The following is a 20,004-nucleotide window of genomic DNA, read 5'->3' on the forward strand; positions in this document are numbered from 1 at the left end:
CGGTGCTCCCACTATCCTCAATATCCCAGTATTGTACACTGTGGTACGATGCTCCCACTATCCTCCATATCCCAGTATTGTACACTGTGGTACGATGCTCCCACTATCCTCAATATCCCAGTATTGTACACTGTGGTACGATGCTTCCACTATCCTCAATATCGCAGTATTGTACACTGTGGTACGATGCTCCCACTATCCTCAATATCCCAGTGTTGTACACTGTGGTACGATGCTCCCACTATCCTCGATATCCCAGTATTGTACACTGTGGTACGATGCTCCCACTATCCTCCATATCCCAGTATTGTACACTGTGGTACGATGCTCCCACTATCCTCGATATCCCAGTATTGTACACTGTGGTACGATGCTCCCAATATCCTCAATATCCCAGTATTGTACACTGTGGTACGATGCTCCCACTATCCTCAATATCCCAGTATTGTACACTGTGGTACGATGCTCCCAATATCCTCAATATCCCAGTATTGTACACTGTGGTACAATGCTCCCAATATCCTCAATATGCCAGTATTGTACACTGTGGTACGATGCTCCCACTATCCTCAATATCCCAGTATTGTACACTGTGGTACGATGCTCCCAATATCCTCAATATCCCAGTATTGTACACTGTGGTACGATGCTCCCACTATCCTCGATGTCCCAGTATTGTGCACTGTGGTACGGCGCTCCCACTATCCTCGATATCCCAGTATTGTACACTGTGTTACGATGCTCCCACTATCCTCAATATCCCAGTATTGTACACTGTGGTACGATGCTCCCACTATCCTCAATATCCCAGTATTGTACACTGTGGTACGATGCTCCCAATATCCTCAATATCCCAGTATTGTACACTGTGGTACGATGCTCCCACTATCCTCTATATCCCAGTATTGTACACTGTGGTACGATGCTCCCACTATCCTCAATATCCCAGTATTGTACACTGTGGTACGATGCTCCCACTATCCTCAATATCCCAGTATTGTACACTGTGGTACGATGCTCCCACTATCCTCAATATCCCAGTATTGTACACTGTGGTACGATGCTCCCACTATCCTCAATATCCCAGTATTGTACACTGTGGTACGATGCTCCCACTATCCTCAATATCCCAGTATTGTACACTGTGGTACGATGCTCCCACTATCCTCAATATCCCAGTATTGTACACTGTGGTACGATGCTCCCACTATCCTCAATATCCCAGTATTGTACACTGTGGTACGATGCTCCCACTATCCTCGATATCCCAGTATTGTACACTGTGGTACGATGCTCCCAATATCCTCAATGTCCCAGTATTGTACACTGTGGTACGATGCTCCCACTATCCTCAATATCCCAGTATTGTACACTGTGGTACGATGCTCCCACTATCCTCAATATCCCAGTATTGTACACTGTGGTACGATGCTCCCACTATCCTCGATATCCCAGTATTGTACACTGTGGTACGATGCTCCCACTATCCTCAGTATCCCAGTATTGTACACTGTGGTACGATGCTCCCACTACCCTCAATATCCCAGTATTGTACACTGTGGTACGATGCTCCCACTATCCTCAATATCCCAGTATTGTACACTGTGGTACGGTGCTCCCAATATCCTCGATATCCCAGTATTGTACACTGTGGTACGATGCTCCCAATATCCTCAATATCCCAGTATTGTACACTGTGGTACGATGCTCCCAATATCCTCAATATCCCAGTATTGTACACTGTGGTACGATGCTCCCAATATCCTCAATATCCCAGTATTGTGCACTGTGGTACGATGCTCCCAATATCCTCCATATCCCAGTATTGTACACTGTGGTACGATGCTCCCAATATCCTCAATATCCCAGTATTGTACACTGTGGTACGATGCTCCCACTATCCTCGATATCCCAGTATTGTACACTGTGGTACGATGCTCCCAATATCCTCAATATCCCAGTATTGTACACTGTGGTACGATGCTCCCACTATCCTCGATATCCCAGTATTGTACACTGTGGTACGATGCTCCCAATATCCTCAATATCCCAGTATTGTACACTGTGGTACGATGCTCCCACTATCCTCGATATCCCAGTATTGTACACTGTGGTACGATGCTCCCACTATCCTCAATACCCCAGTATTGTACACTGTGGTACGATGCTCCCAATATCCTCTATATCCCAGTATTGTACACTGTGGTACGATGCTCCCACTATCCTCAATATCCCAGTATTGTACACTGTGGTACGATGCTCCCACTATCCTCGATATCCCAGTATTGTACACTGTGGTACGATGCTCCCACTATCCTCGATATCCCAGTATTGTACACTGTGGTACGACGCTCCCACTATCCTCAATATCCCAGTATTGTACACTGTGGTACGATGCTCCCACTATCCTCAATATCCCAGTATTGTACACTGTGGTACGATGCTCCCACTATCCTCGATATCCCAGTATTGTAAACTGTGGTACGATGCTCCCACTATCCTCTATATCCCAGTATTGTACACTGTGGTACGATGCTCCCACTATCCTTGATATCCCAGTATTGTACACTGTGGTACGATGCTCCCAATATCCTCAATATCCCAGTATTGTACACTGTGGTACGATGCTCCCAATATCCTCAATATCCCAGTATTGTACACTGTGGTACAACGCTCCCACTATCCTCAATATCCCAGTATTGTACACTGTGGTACGACGCTCCCACTATCCTCAATATCCCAGTATTGTACACTGTGGTACGATGCTCCCACTATCCTCGATATCCCAGTATTGTACACTGTGGTACGACGCTCCCACTATCCTCCATATCCCAGTATTGCACACTGTGGTACGATGCTCCCACTATCCTCAATATCCCAGTATTGTACACTGTGGTACGATGCTCCCACGATCCTCAATATCCCAGTATTGTACACTGTGGTACGATGCTCCCACTATCCTCAATATCCCAGTATTGTACACTGTGGTACGATGGTCCCACTATCCTCAATATCCCATTATTGTACACTGTGGTACGATGCTCCCACTATCCTCAATATCCCAGTATTGTACACTGTGGTACGATGCTCCCACTATCCTCCATATCCCAGTATTGTACACTGTGGTACGATGCTCCCACTATCCTCGATATCCCAGTATTGTACACTGTGGTACGACGCTCCCACTATCCTCAATATCCCAGTATTGTACACTGTGGTACGATGCTCCCACTATCCTCGATATCCCAGTATTGTACACTGTGGTACGATGCTCCCACTATCCTCGATATCCCAGTATTGTAAACTGTGGTACGATGCTCCCACTATCCTTGATATCCCAGTATTGTACACTGTGGTCCGAAGCTCCCAATATCCTCAATATCCCAGTATTGTACACTGTGGTACGATGCTCCCAATATCCTCAATATCCCAGTATTGTACACTGTGGTACAACGCTCCCACTATCCTCAATATCCCAGTGTTGTACACTGTGGTACGACGCTCCCACTATCCTCAATATCCCAGTATTGTACACTGTGGTACGACGCTCCCACTATCCTCAATATCCCAGTATTGTACACTGTGGTACGATGCTCCCACTATCCTCAATATCCCAGTATTGTACACTGTGGTACGATGCTCCCACGATCCTCAATATCCCAGTATTGTACACTGTGGTACGATGCTCCCACTATCCTCAATATCCCAGTATTGTACACTGTGGTACGATGCTCCCACTATCCTCCATATCCCAGTATTGTACTCTGTGGTACGATGCTCCCACTAGCCTCAATATCCCAGTATTGTACACTGTGGTACGATGCTCCCACTATCCTCCATATCCCAGTATTGTACACTGTGGTACGACGCTCCCACTATCCTCAATATCCCAGTATTGTACACTGTGGTACGACGCTCCCACTATCCTCAATATCCCAGTATTGTACACTGTGGTACGATGCTCCCACTATCCTCAATATCCCAGTATTGTACACTGTGGTACGATGCTCCCACGATCCTCAATATCCCAGTATTATACACTGTGGTACGATGCTCCCACTATCCTCCATATCCCAGTATTGTAAACTGCGGTACGATGCTCCCACTATCTTCAATATCCCAGTATTGTACACTGTGGTACGATGCTCCCACTAGCCTCTATATCCCAGTATTGTACACCGTGGTACGATGCTCCCACTATCCTCAATATCCCAGTATTGTACACTGCGGTACGATGCTCCCAATATCCTCAATATCCCAGTATTGTACACTGTGGTACGATGCTCCCACTATCCTCGATATCCCAGTATTGTACACTGTGGTACGATGCTCCCACTATCCTCAGTATCCCAGTATTGTACACTGTGGTACGATGCTCCCACTATCCTCAATATCCCAGTATTGTACACTGTGGTACGGTGCTCCCACTATCCTCAATATCCCAGTATTGTACACTGCGGTACGATGCTCCCAATATCCTCAATATCCCAGTATTGTACACTCTGGTACGATGCTCCCACTATCCTCGATATCCCAGTATTGTACACTGTGGTACGATGCTCCCACTATCCTCAATATCCCAGTATTGTACACTGTGGTACGATGCTCCCACTATCCTCAATATCCCAGTATTGTACACTGTGGTACGATGCTCCCACTATCCTCGATATCCCAGTATTGTACACTGTGGTACGATGCTCCCACTATCCTCCATATCCCAGTATTGTACACTGTGGTACGATGCTCCCTCTATCCTCAATATCCCAGTATTGTACACTGTGGTACGATGCTCCCACTATACTCGATATCCCAGTATTGTACACTGTGGTACGATGCTCCCAATATCCTCTATATCCCAGTGTTGTACACTGTGGTACGATGCTCCCACTATCCTCAATATCCCAGTATTGTACACTGTGGTACGATGCTCCCACTATCCTCTATATCCCAGTATTGTACACTGCGGTACGATGCTCCCAATATCCTCGATATCCCAGTATTGCACACTGTGGTACGATGCTCCCACTATCCTCGATATCCCAGTATTGTACACTATGGCACGATGCTCCCAATATCCTCGATATCCCAGTATTGTACACTGTGGTACGATGCACCCACTATCCTCAATATCCCAGTATTGTACACTGTGGTACGATGCTCCCACTATCCTCGATATCCCAGTATTGTACACTGTGGTACGATGCTCCCACTATCCTCGATATCCCAGTATTGTACACTGTGGTACGATGCTCCCAATATCCTCAATATCCCAGTATTGTACACTGTGGTACGATGCTCCCACTATCCTCGATATCCCAGTATTGTACACTGTGGTACGATGCTCCCACTATCCTCAATATCCCAGTATTGTACACTGTGGTACGATGCTCCCACTATCCTCAATATCCCAGTATTGTACACTGTGGTACAATGCTCCCACTATCCTCTATATCCCAGTATTGTACACTGTGGTACGATGCTCCCACTATCCTCAATATCCCAGTATTGTACACTGTGGTACGATGCTCCCACTATCCTCAATATCCCAGTATTGTACACTGTGGTACGATGCTCCCAATATCCTCAATATCCCAGTATTGTACACTGTGGTACGATGCTCCCAATATCCTCGATATCCCAGTATTGTACACTGTGGTACGATGCTCCCACTATCCTCGATATCCCAGTATTGTACACTGTGGTACGATGCTCCCAATATCCTCAATATCCCAGTATTGTACACTGTGGTACGATGCTCCCACTATCCTCGATATCCCAGTATTGTACACTGTGGTACGATGCTCCCACTATCCTCAATATCCCAGTATTGTACACTGTGGTACGATGCTCCCAATATCCTCGATATCCCAGTATTGTACACTGTGGTACGGTGCTCCCACTCTCCTCAATATCCCAGTATTGTACACTGTGGTACGATGCTCCCACTGTCCTCAATATCCCAGTATTGTACACTGTGGTACGATGCTCCCACTATCCTCAATATCCCAGTATTGTACACTATGGCACGATGCTCCCACTATCCTCAATATCCCAGTATTGTACACTGCGGTACGATGCTCCCAATATCCTCGATATCCCAGTATTGTACACTGTGGTACGATGCTCCCACTATCCTCGATATCCCAGTATTGTACACTGTGGTACGGTGCTCCCACTATCCTCAATATCCCAGTATTGTACACTGTGGTACGATGCTCCCACTATCCTCGATATCCCAGTATTGTACACTGTGGTACGGTGCTCCCACTATCCTCAATATCCCAGTATTGTACACTGTGGTACGATGCTCCCACTATCCTCAATATCCCAGTATTGCACACTGTGGTACGATGCTCCCACTATCCTCAATATCCCAGTATTGTACACTGTGGTACGATGCTCCCACTATCCTCTATATCCCAGTATTGTACACTGTGGTACGATGCTCCCACTATCCTCAATATCCCAGTATTGTACACTGTGGTACGATGCTCCCACTATCCTCTATATCCCAGTATTGTACACTGTGGTACGATGCTCCCACTATCCTCAATATCCCAGTATTGTACACTGTGGTACGGTGCTCCCACTATCCTCAATATCCCAGTATTGTACACTGTGGTACGATGCTCCCACTATCCTCAATATCCCAGTATTGTACACTGTGGTACGATGCTCCCACTATCCTCGATATCCCAGTATTGTACACTGTGGTACGATGCTCCCACTATCCTCGATATCCCAGTATTGTACACTGTGGTACGGTGCTCCCACTATCCTCAATATCCCAGTATTGTACACTGTGGTACGATGCTCCCACTATCCTCGATATCCCAGTATTGTACACTGTGGTACGGTGCTCCCACTATCCTCAATATCCCAGTATTGTACACTGTGGTACGATGCTCCCACTATCCTCAATATCCCAGTATTGCACACTGTGGTACGATGCTCCCACTATCCTCAATATCCCAGTATTGTACACTGTGGTACGATGCTCCCACTATCCTCTATATCCCAGTATTGTACACTGTGGTACGATGCTCCCACTATCCTCAATATCCCAGTATTGTACACTGTGGTACGATGCTCCCACTATCCTCTATATCCCAGTATTGTACACTGTGGTACGATGCTCCCACTATCTTCAATATCCCAGTATTGTACACTGTGGTACGGTGCTCCCACTATCCTCAATATCCCAGTATTGTACACTGTGGTACGATGCTCCCACTATCCTCAATATCCCAGTATTGTACACTGTGGTACGATGCTCCCACTATCCTCGATATCCCAGTATTGTACACTGTGGTACGATGCTCCCACTATCCTCGATATCCCAGTATTGTACACTGTGGTACGATGCTCCCACTATCCTCAATATCCCAGTATTGTACACTGTGGTACGATGCTCCCAATATCCTCAATATCCCAGTATTGTACACTGTGGTACGGTGCTCCCAATATCCTCAATATCCCAGTATTGCACACTGTGGTACGATGCTCCCACTATCCTCGATATCCCAGTATTGTACACTGTGGTACGATGCTCCCACTATCCTCGATATCCCAGTATTGTGCACTGTGGTACGATGCTCCCAGTATCCTCAATATCCCAGTATTGTACACTGTGGTACGATGCTCCCAATATCCTCGATATCCCAGTATTGCACACTCTGGTACGATGCTCCCACTATCCTCGATATCCCAGTATTGTACACTATGGCACGATGCTCCCAATATCCTCGATATCCCAGTATTGTACACTGTGGTACGATGCTCCCACTATCCTCAATATCCCAGTATTGTACACTGTGGTACGATGCTCCCACTATCCTCAATATCCCAGTATTGTACACTGTGGTACGATGCTCCCACTATCCTCGATATCCCAGTATTGTACACTGTGGTACGATGCTCCCAATATCCTCAATATCCCAGTATTGTACACTGTGGTACGATGCTCCCACTATCCTCGATATCCCAGTATTGTACACTGTGGTACGATGCTCCCACTATCCTCAATATCCCAGTATTGTACACTGTGGTACGATGCTCCCAATATCCTCGATATCCCAGTATTGTACACTGTGGTACGTTGCTCCCACTATCCTCAATATCCCAGTATTGTACACTGTGGTACGATGCTCCCACTGTCCTCAATATCCCAGTATTGTACACTGTGGTACGATGCTCCCAATATCCTCAATATCCCAGTATTGTACACTGTGGTACGGTGCTCCCAATATCCTCAATATCCCAGTATTGTACACTGTGGTACGATGCTCCCACTATCCTCGATATCCCAGAATTGTACACTGTGGTACGATGCTCCCACTATCCTCGATATCCCAGTATTGTGCACTGTGGTACGATGCCCCCAGTATCCTCAATATCCCAGTATTGTACACTGTGGTACGATGCTCCCACTATCCTCAATATCCCAGTATTGTACACTGTGGTACGATGCTCCCACTATCCTCAATATCCCAGTATTGTACACTGTGGTACGATGCTCCCACTATCCTCAATATCCCAGTATTGTACACTGTGGTACAATGCTCCCACTATCCTCTATATCCCAGTATTGTACACTGTGGTACGATGCTCCCACTATCCTCAATATCCCAGTATTGTACACTGTGGTACGATGCTCCCACTATCCTCAATATCCCAGTATTGTACACTGTGGTACGATGCTCCCAATATCCTCAATATCCCAGTATTGTACACTGTGGTACGATGCTCCCAATATCCTCAATATCCCAGTATTGTACACTGTGGTACGATGCTCCCACTTTCCTCGATATCCCAGTATTGTGCACTGTGGTACGATGCTCCCAATATCCTCAATATCCCAGTATTGTACACTGTGGTACGATGCTCCCACTATCCTCGATAACCCAGTATTGTACACTGTGGTACGATGCTCCCACTATCCTCAATATCCCAGTATTGTACACTGTGGTACGATGCTCCCAATATCCTCGATATCCCAGTATTGTACACTGTGGTACGGTGCTCCCACTATCCTCAATATCCCAGTATTGTACACTGTGGTACGATGCTCCCACTGTCCTCAATATCCCAGTATTGTACACTGTGGTACGATGCTCCCACTATCCTCAATATCCCAGTATTGTACACTGTGGCACGATGCTCCCACTATCCTCAATATCCCAGTATTGTACACTGCGGTACGATGCTCCCAATATCCTCGATATCCCAGTATTGTACACTGTGGTACGATGCTCCCACTATCCTCGATATCCCAGTATTGTACACTATGGCACGATGCTCCCAATATCCTCCATATCCCAGTATTGTACACTGTGGTACGATGCTCCCACTATCCTCGATATCCCAGTATTGTACACTGTGGTACGGTGCTCCCACTATCCTCAATATCCCAGTATTGTACACTGTGGTACGATGCTCCCACTATCCTCGATATCCCAGTATTGTACACTGTGGTACGGTGCTCCCACTATCCTCAATATCCCAGTATTGTACACTGTGGTACGATGCTCCCACTATCCTCAATATCCCAGTATTGCACACTGTGGTACGATGCTCCCCATATCCTCAATATCCCAGTATTGTACACTGTGGTACGATGCTCCCACTATCCTCAATATCCCAGGATTGTACACTGTGGTACGATGCTCCCACTATCCTCAATATCCCAGTATTGTACACTGTGGTACGATGCTCCCACTATCCTCTATATCCCAGTATTGTACACTGTGGTACGATGCTCCCACTATCCTCAATATCCCAGTATTGTACACTGTGGTACGGTGCTCCCACTATCCTCAATATCCCAGTATTGTACACTGTGGTACGATGCTCCCACTATCCTCAATATCCCAGTATTGTACACTGTGGTACGATGCTCCCACTATCCTCGATATCCCAGTATTGTACACTGTGGTACGATGCTCCCACTATCCTCGATATCCCAGTATTGTACACTGTGGTACGATGCTCCCACTATCCTCAATATCCCAGTATTGTACACTGTGGTACGATGCTCCCAATATCCTCAATATCCCAGTATTGTACACTGTGGTACGGTGCTCCCAATATCCTCAATATCCCAGTATTGCACACTGTTGTACGATGCTCCCACTATCCTCGATATCCCAGTATTGTACACTGTGGTACGATGCTCCCACTATCCTCGATATCCCAGTATTGTGCACTGTGGTACGATGCTCCCAGTATCCTCAATATCCCAGTATTGTACACTGTGGTACGATGCTCCCACTATCCTCAATATCCCAGTATTGTACACTGTGGTACGATGCTCCCACTATCCTCAATATCCCAGTATTGTACACTGTGGTACGATGCTCCCACTATCCTCAATATCCCAGTATTGTACACGGTGGTACAACGCTCCCACTATCCTCTATATCCCAGTATTGTGCACTGTGGTACGATGCTCCCACTATCCTCAATATCCCAGTATTGTACACTGTGGTACGATGCTCCCACTATCCTCAATATCCCAGTATTGTACACTGTGGTACGATGCTCCCAATATCCTCAATATCCCAGTATTGTACACTGTGGTACGATGCTCCCAATATCCTCAATATCCCAGTATTGTACACTGTGGTACGATGCTCCCACTATCCTCGATATCCCAGTATTGTACACTGTGGTACGATGCTCCCACTATCCTCAATATCCCAGTATTGTACACTGTGGTACGATGCTCCCACTATCCTCAATATCCCAGTATTGTACACTGTGGTACGACGCTCCCAATATCCTCGATATCCCAGTATTGTACACTGTGGTACAATGCTCCCACTATCCTCAATATCCCAGTATTGTACACTGTGGTACGATGCTCCCAATATCCTCGATATCCCAGTATTGTACACTGTGGTACGATGCTCCCACTATCCTCAATATCCCAGTATTGTACACTGTGGTACGGTGCTCCCACTATCCTCAATATCCCAGTATTGTACACTGTGGTACGATGCTCCCACTATCCTCAATATCCCAGTATTGTACACTGTGGTACGATGCTCCCACTATCCTCAATATCCCAGTATTGTACACTGTGGTACGGTGCTCCCACTATCCTCAATATCCCAGTATTGTACACTGTGGTACGGTGCTCCCACTATCCTCAATATCCCAGTATTGTACACTGTGGTACGATGCTCCCACTATCCTCTATATCCCAGTATTGTACACTGTGGTACGATGCTCCCAATATCCTCGATATCCCAGCATTGTACACTGTGGTACGATGCTCCCAATATCCTCAATATCCCAGTATTGTACACTGTGGTACGATGCTCCCACTATCCTCAATACCCCAGTATTGTACACTGTGGTACGATGCTCCCAATATCCTCAATATCCCAGTATTGTACACTGTGGTACGATGCTCCCAATATCCTCAATATCCCAGTATTGTACACTGTGGTACGATGCTCCCAATATCCTCAATATCCCAGTATTGTACACTGTGGTACGATGCTCCCAATATCCTCAATTTCCCAGTATTGTACACTGTGGTACGATGCTCCCAATACCCTCTATATCCCAGTATTGCACACTGTGGTACGATGCTCCCAATATCCTCAATATCCCAGTATTGTACACTGTGGTACGGTGCTCCCACTATCCTCAATATCCCAGTATTGTACACTGTGGTACGATGCTCCCAATTTCCTCGATATCCCAGTATTGTACACTGTGGTACGATGCTCACACTATCCTCAATATCCAAGTATTGTTCACTATGGTACGATGCTCCCAATATCCTCTATATCCCAATATTGTACACTGCGGTACGGTGCTTTCCATATCCTCATCAGAGTTTCATTTTAAGTATCACAACCTCAGTATTTCAACTGCTTTATGTTTTTTTACTTCGGAGAGATGCAGGTTTAGAAGGAGACAGACACAAAAAGAGGCAGAAAGTTAAAGCTTCACTGCTTTAATTTGTTTATATTGAGTTCAAAATAGTTGGTCGTTTACATAGAGTTCAATTTATCCGACTACAGTGGGCAAGGGAAACAATAAATTCTGCAGGAGATGTTCGGAGAACACCAGCCCTGGGCAGGATCCTTGGGAACTTCGTTCTGAATTGTCCCTGGGGATGAGTGCTTAGACGTTGCGACAGCAACACCTCAGGTTTAGCACGTGCAAGACCACCAGAGATAATGACCAGAAATTCGGGTCGGAGGCTTCCCGCGGGTGTAAGCCCCCGACCTGCACTTACCTAGCGCGCCGGCCGTTGAGCTGTGGGCCCGCGTGGAATTGCGATCCTGGGCTTGCTCCAACTGCCGGCGCGCAGTGCTTGCGTATCCCAGGGGCGCAGTTAGTTCGAAGCGTCATGTGGGCCATGGGGAGCCAATGGTAGCAGGGAAGACCTGTCAAATCTATGAATAGAAATCGGCCCCAAAATCTAACTGAAACTTCAAATACATTTTTAAAAACATCACATTTTTAAAATAACTATAAATTACATAAAATAGCTATTTTAAACCATCATTTAAATTTTTGAAAAAATTAATTGCAGTTTTTAACGGGGCTAAAAATAAACTTACCTTTCTTTAAAGTATTTAAAAATAATAAACCTGTGGAAAAAATGTTTTAATTTTAATTAATTCACCACTTACCTTGTTAAAAGCAGGCCTTGTGACTGCTTTTTAAAAGCGTAGCTGCTGGAGACTTACCCTCCCGGGAAAACCTGCAAAAAAATCGGAAGTTCCAGGCGTACGCGCTGCCTCTCCGGTTGGCCCAGAAATTTGGGTCGGGGGCTTCCCGCGGGTGCAAGCCCCCGACCTGCACTTACCTTGCGCGCCGGCAATTGAGCTGTAGGGTCCCGTGGAATTCCGCTCCGGGGCCTGGCCCAGCTACCGGTGCGCAGTGCTTGTGTGTCCCAGGGGCGCAGTTAGTGCGATGCGTCCCCTGGGATCACGTGAGCCATGGGCAGCCAATCGGAGGAGGGAAAAGCCCATTCATAAGATTGACAGGTAGACCTGTCAAAACTTATAAATACTACGGCCCCAAAATAGCAGTAAACCTTCAAATAAATTTTTTAAAAATCACACTTTTTAAATAAACTATAAATTACATTAAATAACTATTTTAAACAATAATTTAAATTTTTGAAAAAAATAATTTTATATTTAAAAATAATAAACCTGTGGAAAAAATGTTTTAATTTTAATTAATTGACCGCTTACCTTGCAAAAAGCAGGCCTTACGCCTGCTTTTTAAATGTGTAAATCCTGCAGGCTTACCCTCCCGGGAAAACCTGCAAAAAAAAACTAAGTTCAAAGCGCACGCACAGCCTCCCCTGCGCGCGCATTCGACCTCTGAACCTCTTCGTTCAGAGGATCGGAAGCGCCGGTTTCATGCGCAATGCATGCAGGAAACCGGCAATTCCATTCGGCCTACGGGTGAGTACCCCGTGCGTACTCACCCGGGGAGAGCCGAATTTCTGGGCCATTGACCTGTGAACCCCTTCCTTTAAGGGAACGGAAGTTCCGGTTTCCCGCGCATGTGCAGTGCATGCACGAAACTGGCACTTTCGTTGGCCCTATGGGTGAGTACCCCATGCGTACTCACCCGTGGAGACCCGAATTTCTGGCCCATTAATGTAAAAAGAAACAGTGCTGGCGAGTTTACGAATGACTGGAACAAGTCACAGATCGATTTTTGCTACAAAGATTATACACGAGATTGCAGAAAAGTAGAGGTGCACTTTAGCACATGACTTTGGTATTATTATTCTCTCTCTGTCTCTCTTTCACTCTCTTTATTTCTCTGAGCCAACGGCCCAGTAATTCGGGTCCCAACACGTGAGTAAGCACCGTGTACTCACGCATGGGCCCGATGGAAGTGCCGGTTTTCAGCATGCACAGCGCATACGCGGAAAACCGGCATTTCCGATCCTCTGAACCAAGGGGTTCAGAGGTGGAATGCGTGCGCGCAGGAGTCTGCGCCTGCGCGCTGAAATTCCTTTTTTTTTACAGGGTTGCCCGTGCGATAAGGCCTCCAGTTTTTACGCGAGAAAAAAGCAGACGTAAGTACTTAGTTTTAAAAGGTAAGTGGTCTATTAATTAAAGTTAGAAATTTTTTTCCACAGGTTATTATTTTTAAAGACTTTACAGTAAGGTAAGTGTATTTTTAGGCCCGATTTTTTTCAAAAATTTGATTAATTGTTTAAATTAGTTTTTTACAGTTATTAATAGTTCATTTAATTAGTGGGATTTTTTAAAACTTTTATTTGAAGTTTAAGTACTGTTTTGGGCGCCCGGAGTTTTCATGAGTTTGACAGTTCTTACTATCAAACTCATGAATGAACTTTTGCAACCCCCGATTGGTTGCCCAGTGCTCACGTGATCCCAGCCGGCTCATCGAACTAACTACGCCGCTGGATCACGCAAGCACAGCGCGCCGGGAGCTGGACCGGGCCACTGACAGGAAATCCACGCAGGGCCAGGCTTCAACTGTCGGCGCGCTAGGTAAGTGTAGGTCGGGGGCTTGCACCCGCGGGAAGCCCCCGACACCAATTTCTGGGCCAATATCTCCCTCTGAAGTAAAACATTAATAAGGAGTGTTAAGTAGTTTTCCTGTGAAACCTTACCTCGGAAAAGGTTCTGAAATTCATGATCCAGCTTACTGTATTTTGAAATCGTTTGGAAAATCAGAGGGATAAAATCTGATATAAATGTTACATTAAATGTGAGTTATTATTGAGACAAATTAAAATAAGTATCTGAAATTCTTTATTGTGAAAAATTTGGACTCTGACCTCATCAGATATAAAATGTGACCAGAGTTACCAAGAATACACGATTTGTGGGTTTGTAAAGAATATTGTTGGGCTAATAAATGTTTCTCTTTTTGTTGCTGCAATTTACATTCAGTTACAGTAAACTAATTATTCGGATATTATATAAAACACAATTTGTAAAATGTTTTTCAGTAGCGACACAGTTAAAGTTACTTGTGTTGATTTTATTTTATTTTGGTAAACCTCTCTAGGACCGGCATCGCATTCCAAGGGGACTCGTAGAAAAGGTAAACACCTTGACCTGAAGTGTGTGGTTGATTCTTGCCTTCTCCACCTGGGGTGGTAATCGGGCGGGTCGGTAACAGGATATTGTATTACGGGCAGGTTCTGTAACGGGTGGGTTCTGTAATGGGCGGGTTCTGTAACGGGGGTCTCTGTAACGGGGGGGCTCTGTAACGGGTCTCTGGAACGGGGGCTCTGTAACGGGGGGCTCTGTAACGGGGGGCTCTGTAACGGGGGCTCTGTAACGGGGGGCTCTGTAACGGGGGCTCTGGAACGGGGGCTCTGTAATGGGGGGCTCTGTAACGGGGGCTCTGTAACGGGGGGCTCTGTAAAGGGGGGTGCTCTGTAACGGGGGGGCTCTGTAAGGGGGGTCTCTGTAATGGGGGCTCTGTAACGGGGGGCTCTGTAACGGGGGCTCTGTAACGGGGGTTCTGTAACGGGGGGCTCTGTAACGGGGGGGCTCTGTAACGGGGGGCTCTGTAACGGGGGGCTCTGTAACGGGGGCTCTGTAACGGGGGCTCTGTAACGGGGGGCTCTGTAACGGGGGGGCTCTGTAATGGGGGCTCTGTAACGGGGGGCTCTGTAACGGGGGCTCTGTAACGGGGGCTCTGTAACGGGGGCTCTGTAATGGGGGGCTCTGTAACGGGGGCTCTGTAATGGGGGGCTGTGTAACGGGGGGCTCTGTAACGGGGGGGCTCTGTAACGGGGGGCTCTGTAACGGGGGGCTCTGTAACGGGGGCTCTGTAACGGGGGCTCTGTAACGGGGGGGCTCTGTAATGGGGGGCTCTGTAACGGGGGGCTCTGTAATGGGGGCTCTGTAACGGGGGCTCTGTAACGGGGGCTCTGTAACAGGGGGCTCTGTAATGGGGGGGCTCTGTAACGGGGGGCTCTGTAACGGGGGCTCTGTAACGGGGGCTCTGTAACGGGGGCTCTGTAACAGGGGGCTCTGTAATGGGGGGGCTCTGTAATGGGGGCTCTGTAACGGAGGCTCTGTAACGGGGGGCTCTGTAATGGGGGCTCTGTAACGGGGGCTCTGTAACGGGGGCTCTGTAACGGGGGGGGGCTCTGTAACCGGGGGCTCTGTAACGGGGGGGCTCTGTAATGGGGGCTCTGTAACGGGGGCTCTGTAACGGGGGACTCTGTAACGGGGGGCTCTGTAACGGGGGGCTCTGTAACAGGGGCTCTGTAACGGGGGCTCTGTAACGGGGGGCTATGTAAGGGGGGCTGTGTAACGGGTGTCTCTGTAACGGGGGGCTCTGTAATGGGGGCTCTGTAACGGGGGGCTCTGTAACGGGGGGCTCTGTAACGGGGGCTCTGTAACGGGGGCTCTGTAACGGGGGCTCTGTAACGGGAGGCTCTGTAACGGGGGCTCTGTAACGGGGGCTCTGTAACGGGGGGGCTCTGTAATGGGGGCTCTGTAACGGGGGGCTCTGTAACGGGGGGCTCTGTAACGGGGACTCTGTAACGGGGGGCTCTGTAACGGGGGGCTCTGTAACGGGGACTCTGTAACGGGGGGCTCTGTAACGGGGGCTCTCTAACGGGGGGCTCTCTAACGGGGGGCTCTGTAACGGGGGGGGCTCTGTAACGGGGGGGGCCCTGTAACGGGCGGGCTCTGTAACGGGTGGGCAATCCCCTCCAGCCGATTACCTTCGGATACTGAGAATGAAAACTACCCGCGTTTCTAAATATCTGTTTGAAATGGGTGCCAGTTGAAAACATGCTATTGGAGAGCACGTGGAACAACCGGACAATCCAATCTCGCAATCATTGCAGTTACATTCACCATTGCTTTCTCATTTTGATCTGTCTAACTACTGCCCGCTTGGGAATTATAGTCCTGTTTTCACATTATACAGGTAAACAATTCTTACTTAAATTCTTATTTATAGAGCTTCTATACATTGGATATATTTGACGTTGGGATTTGTGAGATGGGGAAATAGGCTTGGTGCCACTCGCCTCCATTACACACACTGCGAAATGGGCAATTCTTCAATGTCATTGTTGAAACCAGCGTCATTTCAAAGTTCAGAGTGTGTTTAGCATCAGTGTGAGACGTACAAAACAGCAGTGTCTGTTACAGCCTTTTTTATGCTGTGGGAGTTTCACAGACCTAGTTTGGGTTGAAAAATATAAAATGGTCTTCATCTGGATGGCCGTGTGTTCCTATGATGCGAGGCTACACTTTATACTCAGACAGAGGCAGTCGCACATTTAAATTTAGAATGAGGTTGCTCGCAAAAAGGATTTGGATGAAATTCCTATTTGGCAACTTTCATCTACTGGGCAGCATCTGGACTTCAGTGCTGTGATGTGCTGCTTATCCTTGACCTGTGACATTTGAACTTAACCGTCTCCTTCATTGGCAGGTTGGGGTTGTTGAGTTCAACATGTCTCCGGGCTCCAGGCTTCTCCTGTGTATTTACACTGGGGTAGATTGATGCCAGCTGCAAGATCTGATCTGGGACACTTGGATTCCGTGCCAGCCTGGCGTTTTCAGCCTAATTAATGGCAGCTTTAAACTCTGACGGAATATGTTTAAAGCAGGTTTAGATATTGCTCACTGCCACAGACAGCCTCGACTTGATGGCTGACACACCACGGCTTCCTTTCATAGAGTCATAGACACTTACAGCACAGGAGGAGGCCCTTCGGCCCATCGTGTCCGTGCTGGCCGACAAAGAGCTCTCCAGCCTAATCCCACTTTCCAGCTCTTGGTCCGTAGCCCGGTAGGTTACGGCACTTCAGGTGCATATACAAGTACTTTTTAAATGTGTTGAGGGTTTCTGCCTCGACCACCCTTTCAGGCAGTGAGTTCCAGACCCCCACCACCTTCTGGGTGAAGAAAGTTCTCCTCAACTCCCCACTAATCCTTCTACCAATTACTTTAAATCTATGCCCCTAGTTATTGACTTATCTGCTAGGGAAATAGGTCCTTTCTATCCACTCTATCTAGGCCCCGCATAATTTTATACACCTCAATCAAGTCTCCCCTCAGTCTCCTCTGTTCCAAAGAAAACAATCCCAGCCTATCCAATCTTTCCTCATAGCTAAGATTCTCTACTACCAGCAACATCCTGGTAAATCTCCTCTGTACCCTCTCTAGTGCAATCACATCTCTCTCTTTGCCCAGCTGACGTCTCTCCTGGGGTCAGACTGTCCTGAGCATTTGGTGATGAGCTGGTTTGACTGTTTGACCACGGTGCCAATATCTTCATCGATTTTTGCCAAAAACCTTTCTGGCACGGTTGCGTGTGCCGATTGCGGATTTACCAGGGCGAGACGGGGATGGGTGGCATACCGTGCGCTGGATGTAGCCGTGGAAACGACACCGAAAGACCTGGTGGGTTTTAGTCCACCGGTCTGTGTGGCTCCCTGTCGACGCGCCCTGCCACACGGCACAGGATGGTTGGGCCACGAGTCCAGCAACCAATTCCTCAGCCAGAACCATTCCACACTTGGCTGGTTATTGTTGTGGCAGCGTTGTACGTGGTGAGATCCCACAGTTTATCCTCGTGTCATGTTTGATCGGTCAGTGTGCATCTAATGCCCCCTACCGTTAAAGAAATAGATGACGGGAGACTTTCAAGAGCTGCAGTAACTGTATTTTTTCAGACAGGATTCTCTAGAACACAGCTGGCTTTCGAATGTCAACCTGCTGTGTGTAAACTTTATTGGAACATTCTCGATGGTTTTTCAATGATTTCCTATCCCACAAACATTTTTTGCAGTTGCCCTTTCCTCAAGGCAATCGCTCGCTGGTCACGGTGCCATTGTCGCCTTGCCTCCCCCAAGTGCTTATTATTCATATGTCAACATCAAGTGCTGGCAAGCCGACTACAGGAGCCATCACAGGCCAGCTCAATCCTGGCCGCGGCCAACACCTGAGCAGGTGCGTTCCCAGCAGAGGCAAGGGGTGGGGGCCTGGGACCATTCCCCTCACCACCCAGGGGGTGGAGACCAGGACCATTCCCCTCACCACCCAGGGTGGGGGCCTGGGACCATCACCCTCACCAGCCCAGGGGGAGGAGACCGAGGACCATTCCCCTCACCACCCAGGGGTGAAGACCAGGACCATTCCCCTCACCACCCAGGGGGTGGGAGACCAGGACCATTCCCCTCACTACCCAGGGGGAGGAGACCAGGACCATTCCCCTCACCAGCCCAGGGGGAGGAGACCAGGACCATTCCCCTCACCACCCAGGGGGAGGAGACTAGGACCATTCCCCTCACCACCCAGGGGGTGGGAGACCAGGACCATTCCCCTCACCACCCAGGGGGTGAAGACCAGGACCATTCCCCTCACCAGCCCAGGGGTGAAGACCAGGACCATTCCCCTCACCACCCAGGGGGTGGAGACCGAGGGCCATTCCCCTCACCAGCCCAGGGGTGAAGATCAGGACCATTCCCCTCACCACCCAGGGGGTGAAGGCCAGGACCATTCCCCTCACCACCCAGGGGGAAGAGACCAGGACCATTCCCCTCACCACCCAGGGGGTGGAGACCAGGACCATTCCCCTCACCACCCAGGGGTGAAGACCAGGACCATTCCCCTCACCAGCCCAGGGGGTGGAGACCGAGAGCCATTCCCCTCACCAGCCCAGGGGTGAAGACCAGGACCATTCCCCTCACCACCCAGGGGGTGAAGGCCAGGACCATTCCCCTCACCACCCAGGGGGAGGAGACCAGGACCATTCCCCTCACCACCCAGGGGGTGGAGACCAGGACCATTCCCCTCACCACCCAGGGGTGAAGACCAGGACCATTCCCCTCACCAGCCCAGGGGGTGAAGACCAGGACCATTCCCCTCACCAGCCCAGGGGGTGAAGACCAGGACCATTCCTCTCACCACCCAGGGGGAGGAGACCAGGACCATTCCTCTCACCACCCAGGGGGAGGAGACCAGGACCATTCCCCTCACCACCCAGGGGGAGGAGACCAGG

General features: G+C 48.3%; 1 protein-coding gene across 5 annotated transcripts in view; it reads left to right on the forward strand.

Moving 5' to 3' along the window:
* phldb2b (pleckstrin homology-like domain, family B, member 2b) overlaps positions 1-20,004 on the forward strand; it is a 315,268-nt gene that overhangs the window by 271,267 nt on the left and 23,997 nt on the right. For all 5 annotated transcript variants that reach the window (XM_086006161.1, XM_086006162.1, XM_086006163.1 and 2 more), the window contains one exon: positions 15,031-15,066. In XM_086006161.1, coding sequence (XP_085862287.1) covers positions 15,031-15,066 — 36 coding nt within the window. The remainder of the gene's footprint in view (positions 1-15,030; positions 15,067-20,004) is intronic.

This window comes from Somniosus microcephalus, chromosome 14 (assembly GCF_052327205.1).
Source record: "Somniosus microcephalus isolate GS21.2 chromosome 14, FLI_Smic_1.0, whole genome shotgun sequence".
Lineage (NCBI taxonomy): Eukaryota > Metazoa > Chordata > Chondrichthyes > Squaliformes > Somniosidae > Somniosus > Somniosus microcephalus.